Source organism: Armigeres subalbatus, chromosome 1 (assembly GCF_024139115.2).
Source record: "Armigeres subalbatus isolate Guangzhou_Male chromosome 1, GZ_Asu_2, whole genome shotgun sequence".
In the NCBI taxonomy this organism is placed as follows: domain Eukaryota; kingdom Metazoa; phylum Arthropoda; class Insecta; order Diptera; family Culicidae; genus Armigeres; species Armigeres subalbatus.
In genome coordinates, this window is record NC_085139.1 from 296958394 (window position 1) to 296971022 (window position 12629).

The 12629-nt window shown below is 41.2% G+C and overlaps 1 protein-coding gene across 5 annotated transcripts in view; it reads right to left on the bottom strand.

The window, feature by feature from the left end:
• Positions 1 to 274: 274 nt before the first annotated feature.
• Positions 275 to 12629, bottom strand: part of LOC134207769 (E3 ubiquitin-protein ligase Ubr3) — a 187153-nt gene continuing 174798 nt past the window's right edge. For all 5 annotated transcript variants that reach the window (XM_062683643.1, XM_062683647.1, XM_062683646.1 and 2 more), the window contains one exon: positions 275 to 1731. In XM_062683643.1, coding sequence (XP_062539627.1) covers positions 1614 to 1731 — 118 coding nt within the window. In that variant the 3' untranslated portion in view covers positions 275 to 1613. The remainder of the gene's footprint in view (positions 1732 to 12629) is intronic.

Here is a 12629-nt window from a genome sequence, read left to right on the forward strand (position 1 = left end):
ATAGTGACGTGGTGATCACTGTATTAAGACAGGCAAAATATCAGCGATTTCAACCCGCTAATGTGCTGTTCGGCAAGCGTAAACAGTTCTATTGAATCGTGGCATATTTGCAGAGATTGTTGTTGGTACATATTTGTAGAAATCAAGAAGAACAACTGCCTACCGAATTTGCAAAGAATTAATTTTCAAAGACACTGAATGGTACAACGGCAAAAATAAAACTCGGATTTTCTTTCGATAAAATTAAATAAATAACAATTTTGCTGCATTGAGATTAAGATTCGTAATATATCGTGAAATAAATTTATTGGTGTTTACTCGCTAGTTATTGGTTTCCTCTATTACCTCCGTTCACCCTTCCTCACATTCCGACGCAGTTGAAACCTAACCTCCTCGTTCTCACCTGGCAAACAATTTGTTGAGTCCTATTAATGATTAATCAAAATTGAAAACTATTTGCTATTTCATAATCGTTTCTACACACTATTTTACACGCGCCCTCGATTCTCCAGTATTTTCGCTTTGAAGGCAAACTGCTTCCCTCTCCAAATATGGTGGCAATAAGTGTCAGCTACCCGAGCAAAGCTTGAGAGCAAAACGATAACTCGTTTTGATGTTGTGAAATCGCCGAATATGATTACTTAATTTGATATCTTTTTGGTCGTTTTAACGGTTAAAATAACAAAATGTATAGCAGAAAAATCTTACTGTGACATCAAATCGAAAACTATTCCTGCTATCGATGAGAGCAAATCGAAAACTAAATTTGATATTGGTTCCGATAACAAAATAAGTACACAGTTTGATGTCAGATCATACAATTTAGAAATCTACAGCAAAATGAGATCAAAATATGTAATCAATCATGATGATTCATATTTGAAAACAAATTATGATTTCAATTTGATGTCGAATTCAAAATGTGTTTTCTTTGTGCTCTCGTTATGTTTTCAGACTTTGCTCGGGTAATTCGTACCGTATCCTGTCCAGTGTTTCCAAGAATCGGCATTTCTAAACTTGAGCAAACTAAACAAACTTATAATTATGAAATAATATACTTAAACGTTGTGGAGGAAAAAAAACAAAACAGAGCTCCATTTGAGACAGCCCAGTTTGAACGCGGTTTAATCGTTTCGAACAAATATATTTGATTATATTATATGCGCATAACGGTTATATTAGTTTACAATTTGATTTCATCTCCTAGTAAGTGAAACGACAAAAGGTTCAATCTGATTGGAGATTTGTTCCGACTATTACAGTTAAGTTAAACGTAAGCACTAAGCATATAGAGATATCGATAACAATTATAAGTATCACAAAGCAGAGAAATGGTTTCCAGATAGACTTTCAGAAATAGTTGAGTAGTGGTTGAATAGTAATTTGTTTCACTCTTATCTAACGTTATTGAGACTTAGATGCTATCTTATCGATTGTTTAAATAACACATTATGTTTATTATTTCCTGCTCACAGCGACAACAAACGCAGTCTTGTGTTTCAAACACGCACAATAGTTCACACAATCACACACTGTAACAGACAACTCACCAGTCGGATGCACAACACACACATTAATACGTTCTCATTTCATCTTAGGGATAATATTCCCGTTTACAGCGAATCCCGGTGCCATACCCAGGTATGTTTGGTGTGAGCAAATCGGTGCGATAGCCATTGCGACTCCAGCAGGTTGAAACGATCCTCGCTCAGGTAGAGCGGTTTGCCACGCCTGTAAATAGAAGATACGAGAAAAGAATGTATCATAAATTCGTCGTAAGAATTACTTAGTGACCAAGGCGCTGTACGGACGGGCTTTATCTCTTTCTCACTGCAGCCAAATTAGAAAACAACATGTCAAAATTGGCATTTACTGGCCCTGTTTTTTTATAACTATTATGCGGAGCTAAATAGAAAGATATTTGTTTGTGCAGTGTCCTCTAGCAAATCTTCAATGACTGCATTTAGCTCTGAGCATTTATCCAGAGTCAATTATACACTGGATTCTGTTTTTACACGATTTACATTTTCTCAATTTTCCGCTCATCCTAAATGTTATACGTATATCAATTATAGTGTGATTTTTCTTTGATTTATTCTGGATTTTTTGAAACATGTTGCGAAGAGTTTGGTGGCAAACTGAAGTCACACGATCAAAAATACGAGCGAAAAAAAATTGTGTAAAAACAAAATCCTGTGTATATATTTTTTTAAATTTTATTTTATTTTATCGTTGTCAGTTATACTATTACATGTTTTTCTCACTTATTTTTTACTTTTACCGAGACACGGATTACCTTACAACAGTAACATTACTCATGTCGCGCTTGGTACATTTATAGCAAAACAAATTTAGAAAGACCGGGAGAAGGAAAAAAAAATACTAGAAAAACCTTCGAACTTAGTTAGGAGATGGGAGATGTAGAAGGGTCACAGCTTAATAACAGGTATCACAGATTTATATGGCGGCCAATTCACATAGTAAGCGATTTGATGACAAAAGGCAACTTGTGCGAAATTTTAGAACCAGTATTTGGAACCACTACTTGTTCAATCTTGGCGAGACGATGCATGAATTCAGTGGGGTGATAATAGTCTAAATTAAGCCTCATCTTGAGTAGCCGATTCTGGTTAATTTGAATTTTCTTATAATGGGTACGGACACAGTCGTACCATGCACGAAAACCGTACGTGACCGTCGGCCGAAAAACGGTTTTGTACAACAGTAACTTGATGTTGGAGTCTAGGCGTGAGCGACGGTTTACGAGGGGATAGAGTAGCTTCATGAGCTTATCACATTTGGTAATACAGGTTGAAACGTGATTGCCAAAATTAAGCTTCCTACATTAGGTGACCATGGTATATCCTGCTGACAACATTTCACTTGTGTTTGAGGCATCTTTCTTGGACTTCTTCTACGGGTGAAGAAGATAGCCTGGGATTTTCGTGGGTTCACTTTCACTTTCCATCTTTTGTGGTACTTTTCGATACTTTCTTGGGCTTGTTGGAGTTTTCTTTCGACAACTTCAGCATTGCGATGTGAAGTGAGGAATCCGGTGTCGTCCGCGAAGGAATAGTAGTGGACACCATCTATTTTGGTGAGATCAGCGGAAAAGATGTTGTACAGGGTTGGGCTCAGTACAGAACCCTGAGGAACTCCGAAAGGGACTGGCATACGATCAGACGTACATCCATCCACCATAACTTGAAATGTACGATTTTCGGATTTGGAAGTAAATCGGATTCAGCTAAATCAAATTTCAATGACTGACCACGTTACAGGATCTTGGCAGTGCCAAATACCTGGATTATTGAAAATGAGCCCAACTTCCTGTCACCCATGTCAAGTTACTATAGCTGAAGGATGCACTCATACTCGCGGAGACTGTCAGGTAAGTAAATAGAAGCCTATTACTCAATTCAACCGCACTTAGTCAAACCGTAGGATATTTGTCTGATCCAACCGAATCAAGTGCCTTTTACCAGCCACACCAACCCACTCGAAGGTTGGATTTATTACTCTCGTAGGATCCTTCCGGTCAAGTTAAGTCAACACGCTAAACATAAGGCCAATTGTATAATGGAAGCTTATCAGGCTAACATTATTCAATCTATGTAAAGCTTCTGCACTTAGTTAAACCGCAGGATATCTGTCTGATCCAACCGAATCAAGTGCCTCTCACCAGACACACCAACCCACTCGAAGGTTGGATTTATTACTCTCGTAGGATCCTTCCGGTCAAGTTAAGTCAACACGCTAAACATAAGGCCAATTGTATAATGGAAGCTTATCAGGCTAACACTATTCAATCTATGTAAAGCTTCTGCACTTGGTTAAACCGCAGGATATCTGTCTGATCCAACCGAATCAAGTGCCTCTTACCAGACACACCAACCCACTCGAAGGTTGGATTTATTACTTCCGTAGAATCAATAGCTCGTTCCAATAAGGCCGCCATTTTGAAAACATTCAAATTGCACCTAAAAATCGCCATTTGTAAACAATACGCTTTCAATGCAACCATTTTTTTTTAGATTTCCAAATATTGGTTTCTCTTTCATTAGTAATGCGCATTTAAAATAAATTATTATATATAATTATATAATTATTATATATAAACCAGATATTACTGCGCTACCGACGTATTGTCATTTAATACAAATGTAAGTGGAAAGGAATTTTTTCATTATTATTTCTTAGTAGCTTGTTCCAATAAGGCCGCCATTTTAAAAACATTCAAATTGCACATAAAATCGCCATTTGTAAACAATACGCTTTCAATGCAACAATTTTTCTAGATTTCCAAATATTAGTTTCTCTTTCGTTAGTAATGCACATTTAAAATAAATTATATAAACCAGATTTTACTGCGCTACTGACGTATTCCCGAATAAAAAATACAGTAGAATAACAGTACAATTTATTGTAACACTACTATTAATAACATTGAATTGGCGATAGATTATATTGTAAATGAAACCATAGAAATACATTTGAATGCATTGTTATGAACCATTTATTCAAATGTAAATGAAGTTTTCGCAATAGAATGTACGGGTTGTTAAGTATCGTAACTATACAAAATCTGAGATTTTTCCATACATTTTTTTCGTCACACAATAGAGTGTATGGTTAATATATTGTTGAAATATCCGAACAAATCTGTTCAAAATACAATGGATTGTATTGTATTTGTATAGTAAAACAATACGATTTTTAATTTCTCAGTTGTGACAGCTTTACTGTTCAACAATGCAATTTAAAGGGAAAAAATGCATATTTGGCGCTATGAGGCAAATATTGTTAAATAGTTTATATGCAATGTAATGAAACATTTCAAAAGTTATCAATGTATGAATCTTATGTACGAAAACGTTTCAAAAACAATTGCAAGTATTGTTACATTAGAGAAATATGTTGATGTATTGTATCCTCAGTGTTGACACAATCTGTGCAACCATCAAGAAACAATGTATCCTATTGTATACCGTACATGGTTTGGTAATTCAATTGTTTACACTATTGAACCAATAGTACATTTTATCCGGGTTGTCACTTTATTCAAATTTAAGTCAAAAGGAAAAAATTTCATTATTTTTCTGGCATTTCCACATCTGATTAATCAAATAGCACCCTTTTTTTTTTATTAATATTGGAAAAGCGATAATAATAAACTTACTTGGCCGCGGGAGCGTTTTTCGAATCCTTGACTGAGCCATTGTCGGCGGAAGCCATCTTTACTTTTTTCTTTCACTGCCACTCACGACCGTTCGTCACAACTTTCTTCTATAAACTGACTCATGTCGGTTCCACGCCAAGCGGCGCGGCACAATTTTTTTGAATGTATCTTTTGCTCCGTTATTCGAATGTCATTTTCGAACTTCCGCTTTATAATTTCCGTTGAAAGATTTCAAGCTTATAATGAACAGTGTTGGCAGTAATAATAACTTCATTCAATATCGAATCAATTAACCGCTGTTCATTATATCTGTGCAGTGTTTTAATACTATTTATTGCCTAAACAAATAATTCTAAAATTATACGTTACGTTATCTTAATGATATCTACAGTCCCGAATAATTTTCACAATGTAGCTAGGCAAGTTTCCTTGCACCATTTTGTGAAGAACAGCATCATGCCAAACCGAATCGTATGCTTTTTCGAGAAGCACTAACCCTGAGGAATTTCCTAGCTCGAAATTTCGCCTTACCTCCTTGACCAAGCGGACGATCTGATGACTGGTAGAAAGACCTTTACGAAAGATAAACTGTTCATGGGGTATGATACAAGTTGTTTCTAGGTGACGTTCTATGCGATCCAGTATGATACGCTCAAAGATTTTGCAGATCGTTGGGAGCAGACTGATTGGTCTATAGTTCTCCGGCCTCGTCGCATCCTTGTTCCCTTTTGGTATAGCACTAACGCATGTTTCCAACTGCATGGAAAGTATGATAGTTTGAGGCAGGCAGAAAAGATTTTGGCAAGAAAAATTAAGCCTTTCTTTGGGAGCTGTTTTAATAAACAGTTTCTTATCAAGTCATGCCCAGGGGCTTTTTTGATATTTAAGTTCCGGATTATTTTGCCGACTTCTTTTGGTTTGATTAACCAGAAATGTTTGGCATCTAGTGGAAGCTGGTCAATAGTATCGACGGATCTCTTAACTGCTTCGATGATTTCCCTGTCATTCTCCAATTGGTTGTTGTGGGACTGTGCAAAGCTGGCAGCAAGTAGCTTGGCTTTTTCACTCGATGTAGCAAAAAGTATATCTCCATTGTATAGGGGTAGACTATACTTGCATTTTTGTCTCAATGCTTTTGGTTATGCGCCAAATTGAATGGTCTCTACGATCCATTGTCTGCAAAACTTTGGAAAAGTTTCTATATTTAGTTTGAGCGCACTGTTATTATTATTTATTCAGACTAAGGCCGAAGTGGCCTGTGCGGTATATAAGAGTCTTCTCCATCCAGCTCGGTCCATGGCTACACGTCGCCAACCACGCAGTCTACGGAGGGTCCGCAAGTCATCTTCCACCTGATCGATCCACCTTGCCCGCTGCGCACCTCGCCTTCTTGTACCCGTCGGATCGTTGTCGAGAACCATTTTCACCGGGTTATTGTCCGACATTCTGGCTACGTGCCCGGCCCACCGCAGTCGTCCGATTTTCGCGGTGTGAACGATGGATGGTTCTCCCAACAGCTGATGCAACTCGTGGTTCATTCGCCTCCTCCACGTACCGTCCGCCATCTGCACCCCACCATAGATGGTACGCAGCACTTTCCTTTCAAAAACTCCAAGTGCGCGTTAGTCCTCACGAGCATCGTCCAGGTCTCATGTCCGTAGAGGACTACCGGTATAAGAAGCGTTTTGTAGATCGTCAGTTTAGTACGGCGGCGAACTCCATTCGATCGGAGCGTCTTGCGGAGTCCAAAGTATGTACGATTTCCAGCCACTATACGTCTCCGAATTTCTCTGCTGGTATTATGGCAGTCACCAGTGAGCCCAAGTACACAAATTCTTCTACCACCTCGATTTCGTCACCACCGATGCCAACTCGCGGTGGGTGGCTCACATTATCTTCTCTTGAACCTCTTCCTATCATGAACTTCGTCTTCGACGTGTTGATGACAAGTCCGAATCGCTTGGCTTCCCTCTTCAGTCTGATGTTGGCTTCCTCTATCTTCTCAAAGTTACGTGCCATTATATCTATGTCGTCGGCGAAGCCAAATAGCTGGACGGACTTATTGAAAATTGTACCACTCGTGTTAATCCCTGCTCTTCGTATTACCCCTTCCAAAGCGATGTTGAATAGCAGACACGAAAGACCATCACCTTGCCGTAACCCTCTGCGGGTTTCGAAGGAACTCGAGAATGCCCCTGAAACTCGAACTACGCACATCACCCGATCCATCGTCGCTTTGATCAACCGTGTCAGTTTATCCGGAAATCCGTGTTCGTGCATTAGCTGCCATAGCTGGTCCCGATCGATTGTATCATATGCGGCTTTGAAGTCGATGAATAAATTATGTGTGGGCACGTTGTATTCGCGGCATTTCTGCAGTACTTGCCGAGTGGCGAACACCTGGTCCGTGGTGGAGATAACGAACGCCCATAATAACGGTACTGCCCACGAACTCCCTTGCAATTGGTGCTAGTCGACGGCATAAAATTTGGGATAGTACCTTGTAGGCGGCGTTCAGCAGTGTAATTGCGCGGTAGTTGCTACAATCCAGCTTATCGCCCTTTTTGTAGATGGGACACACGACACCTTCCATCCACTCCTGCGGCAAAACTTCCTCCTCCCAAATCTTGGTAATGACCCAGTGGAGCGCTCTAGCCAGTGCCTCACCATTGTGTTTAAATAGCTCGCCTGGTCCTGGTAGTTGGTCAACCCCAGGGGCTTTGTTGTTCTTCAGCCGGTCAATCTCCTCCTGGATTTCCTGGAGATCCGGAGCCGGTAGAATTATGTCCTGCGCGCGTTCCCCCAGGTCCATCACTATACCGCCATCTTCGTCTGCCACATCGCCATTCAGGTGCTCTTCGTAGTGCTGCCGCCACCTTTGGATCACCTCTCGCTCGTTCGTAAGAAGGTTCCCGTTTATGTCCTTACACATATCAGGCTGTGGCACGTGGCCCTTACGTGAACGGTTCAACTTCTCATAGAACTTTCGTGTGTTATTAGCGCGGTACAGTTGCTCCGTCTCTTCACGGTCTCGATCTTCCTGCTGACGCTTTTTCCTCCGGAAAATCGAGTTTTGTCTGTTCCGCGCCTGTTTATATCGTGCCTCGTTTGCCCTCGTGCGGTGTTGCAGCAATCTCGCCCATGCTGCATTCTTCTCTTCTACTAACTGCTCACATTCGCCGTCATACCAGTCGTTTCTCTGATCCGGGGGCACCGTGCTAAGTGCAGCGATTGCGGTGCTACCAATGGCGGATCGAATATCTCTCCAGCCATCTTCAAGAGACGCTGTGCCTAGCTGCTCTTCCGTTGGGAGTGCCACTTCCAGCTGCTGCGCGTATTTTTGGGGTAGTCTACCCTCTTGTAGCCGCCCAATATTAAGCCGCGGCGTCCGACTTCGACGCGTGTTGTACACCGTCGAGAGTTTTGAGCGCAGGCATACTGCAACGAGGTAGTGGTCGGATTCAATATTCGCACTGCGGTAAGTGCGGACGTTCGTGATGTCGGAGAAGAATTTACCGTCGATTAGAACGTGGTCGATTTGGTTTTCCGTTTCTTGGTTAGGTGATCTCCATGTGGCCTTGTGGATATTTTTGCGGGGAAAGAAGGTGCTTCGGACTACCATTTCGCGGGAGGCTGCGAAGTTTATGCATCGTTGGCCGTTGTCATTCGATACGGTGTGCAGACTATCCGGTCCGATGACCGGTCTATACATTTTCTCCCTTCCTACCTGCGCGTTCATGTCACCGATGACGATTTTGACGTCCCGCCGTGGGCATCCATCGTATGTCTGCTCCAGCTGTGCGTAGAACGCTTCTTTCTCGTCGTCGGGTCTCCCTTCGTGTGGACAGTGCACGTTGATGATGCTATAGTTGAAGAAACGGCCTTTAATCCTCAGCTTGCACATCCTTGCGTTGATTGGCTGCCACCCAATCACGCGTTGGCGCATCTTACCCAGCACTATGAAGCCGGTTCCCAGCTCGTTGGTGGTGCCACAGCTTTGGTAGAAGGTAGCCGCTCGATGCCCGCTTTTCCACACTTTCTGTCCTGTCCAGCAAATCTCCTGCAGCGCCACGACGTCGAAGTTGCGGGGATGTAATTCATCGTAGATCATCCTGTCGCAACCTGCGAAACCTAGCGACTTGCAGTTCCATGTTCCAAGCTTCCAATCGTGATCCTTTATTCGTCGCCTAGGTCTTTGCCGATTATATCGAGTCGCATTATCTCTTATATTGTTCGTAATTATTGGTTTTCCAGGCGGCTTATTGGGCCTGCGCAAACCTCCTGTCTCGCCGGAGGGCCATCGTGTCAGGGCTGTTTAGCGTCCCACCCAACACCAGGACTTAAGCTTGTGCGCTTTGAGCGGCACACGGTCGCTTTGGCGGAGCCTACTTGCGGATACATGCAGGTTTTATAGAGGTTTAACAGGGCCCACTGTCAAACCCCACCACATCCTAGGCAGGCGCCACAACTCGCAGATGGCCTGGGGAGGGATCGTCAAGCCCTTGGACATAGTCCCTGCTGCCCTGTTGTTGTATACGATTATTTTGATATAGAAACTGTTCCTCTTTCACTACTGGATCCCGCGTCCTCATCCATTGATGACGACGTCTATTCCGCAGCTGAATTAGAAACTTCGAATCTTCAGAAATACGAGGAACATCGTACGGTCGAGGAGTAATTGCCGGGATGGCTACCGTTTCCGCTTCATGTAGTATATCTTTGAGATGGTCGATTCCAGCTCTGTCTTGGAGGTTCGTTATTACCCGTCTGTTAAGCTGATTTTGTCATTGACCAACCTCCGGGATCCAACCCAGTTGACTCGTTTATAATTTCGAATACTATTAGCAGCTTGCACAGGAATTCACGATGGCATTACCTCGAAAGTAACAGGAAGGTGATCTGAAGACAACTCATTTAGCGATGTGGGTTTCGACATGTTGATCAAGTTGTTCGACAGCACCTGCCGTCGGACGCATAAATGTCACATGTTACAAAACGAGAAAAATGAGAAAAACGCATTTGAAGTTTCAAAATGTATTCATGCTATTATCGCTAAATTTCGCTTTTTTATTCACTTTAACGCAATAAACTATAGAAGAATATTCATATTCGTTGGGCCGGACTCAAACATTGCCAAAAACAACTATTTTTTCACGTTTTTTCAATCAAAACCCGAATGTGACACTTATGCCGCGAAATTCACTGACCAGGCGAAAAATGTACGCATATTTGTCACATCGTGAACTGAGATATAGTTGTTGTTAATTTGTTTTTACATTTGGCGAGCGACGATTGTATTTCTTTGGTGTTATTTTTCGCTGCCAGTAGAAGTGGAACCGGAAATAGAATATTTAAACCAATACGGACAATCCAGTGGCGCGGAATCGGAAGAGGACTTCCTCGGGTTCGATTTAAAAAATGACACAGTTGATTGTTGTTCCAGAGGTTGACCAACCAATTCTTAGCGGCAGTGGCGTAGTTTCCTTGTCAGGGACAAGGACATGCGTAGCATCTTCAACGTCCAAAGGAATTACAACTGTCTTATCGAAATGATGGTGACAAAGTGCTACCAGGTGAAGTAGTTTTTTCTGAGGATTTTCAAAAAGTAAGTTCTCAATTATTTCAAAGTTATGAACTTATTTTCTAGGTCATACGGCTTCCACGGTGGGTGGTGCTTCAAGAGCATTATTTTCTCGTAAAGACTGCTGGTCTTCAATGAGAGCTTTGCGCCTGTTGGCACCTACATACGAGCATTCCCATTGTCTGCGTGCATTTGGTCCGAGTCAGTTAATGGTCGCACAGCCAAAAAAATCCTTAGCTGTTTTTTCAAAGTTATTATAAAGTACGCTGACCTGAAGACAATTATCTTTTCATTGGATAATTGTTGTTCGCAAAATAAGAACTGGAATTTATTCCATCATATTACCCTACTGATAAACAGTAATGAAATTCAGGTCGAGTGCATACTGTTGGAGAACTTTGATTCGGGACATACGTTAATGGCCAATGACTCTTCCCATGTGGCGTTTGATTCCAAAATGCGCCATGAACGTGTCGTCAGTTATGAAAACTTCAAGTCTGTGGTTGGCAATGCAAAGAACAATATTGACGTACTTGATATGAAAGCAACTGACTTCTTCAAAGCTCACCGTTTAGCAGTATACGATAAACCACTGAAGCCACGCCCGTACGTGGACTCCATGCGAAAAGTGGTGTTTGAAAAAGGCCGTCATGAACTTGGATAAGCAAACATCATCAACAGTAAACACCTTAAATACTGCAAGTTGTTTTTCAAGAAGCAATTTAAGTTGGTTGTAAAGGATTCGTCCTCTTTTGATACAAATGTACGTTGGAAAAATGCTCCTCAAGGAATTGAAGAAGAAAAGAAAACTTTTCTAATGAACTAATGGTCTAATGGTTCAACTTGTTGTTACCGAAGAGGAAACATCGCTTTTCAGTGATCTTCCGACGAAGCAAACGAAGCTTCTGATTAATATTTATACTTGTTTCATACTTAGAATACATTTTATCGCCATGTGACATGTTACAATAATTATGAGTTTTACAAAAAAATGGGTTTGCTATGGTTCCTCATCACTTTTTTACGGGCCTTGAATATTTTAATTATGTCACAGTTTCATATCGTCTTCTCCCAAGAGGTCGTTCACGATATACTAGAAGAAGTTTTATACAATATAATACCTTCCCTCTTTTTCCATGAACAACCGTCCATAAAAATTCTGAAAGTAGGGAAAGACCTTGTACACTTACCAACCACCCTTCTAAACTATACACGTGGATTGTAAATGACCCTTAAAGCATGGTACATTTTTTGGACGGCCCTCAGGACACATCACGCAGTGCTAAGTGTCTTTTTGTGTGATAGTTGTATCTCTTTTTTTAGTGTGACAAATATGCGTCCATTTATCCCGGTGTGACAAGTATGCGTCCATTTGTTCGAATGTGACAAACTGACTTAAGATTTTTTTCGAGTTTTCTAGAATAAGCCCTCTGTTTTGACAAAATATTTCTAAAATACGTATCAAATTATGACGATAGACATCAAAACCTCAAAAATGTTAGAATGTAACATGTGACATTTATGCGTCCAACGGCAGACAAGGTCTAGTATAGATGGTTTTCCACGCCCAGTTGAGAAAAATGTAGGAGAATCAGGGTACATAGTTGATGAGGATGCCTGGACGTGGTGCTTCTTCACCTAATAAAGCACCTGCTTTATCGTTTTTTGAACAGTTCCAGTGCCGATGTCTAGCGTTGAAGTCTCCAACTAGATTCGATCTCCTAGAAAGATTCGGTACGATCAAATAATGAACGGATGTCACGACGGAAGAGTGACCAATCAGCGCACCGACGATCTCTAGGAAAATACGCAGCAATAATGTATTTGACCATTTGACGTAGTGATATAAACTCCAATTGATTCGATTAC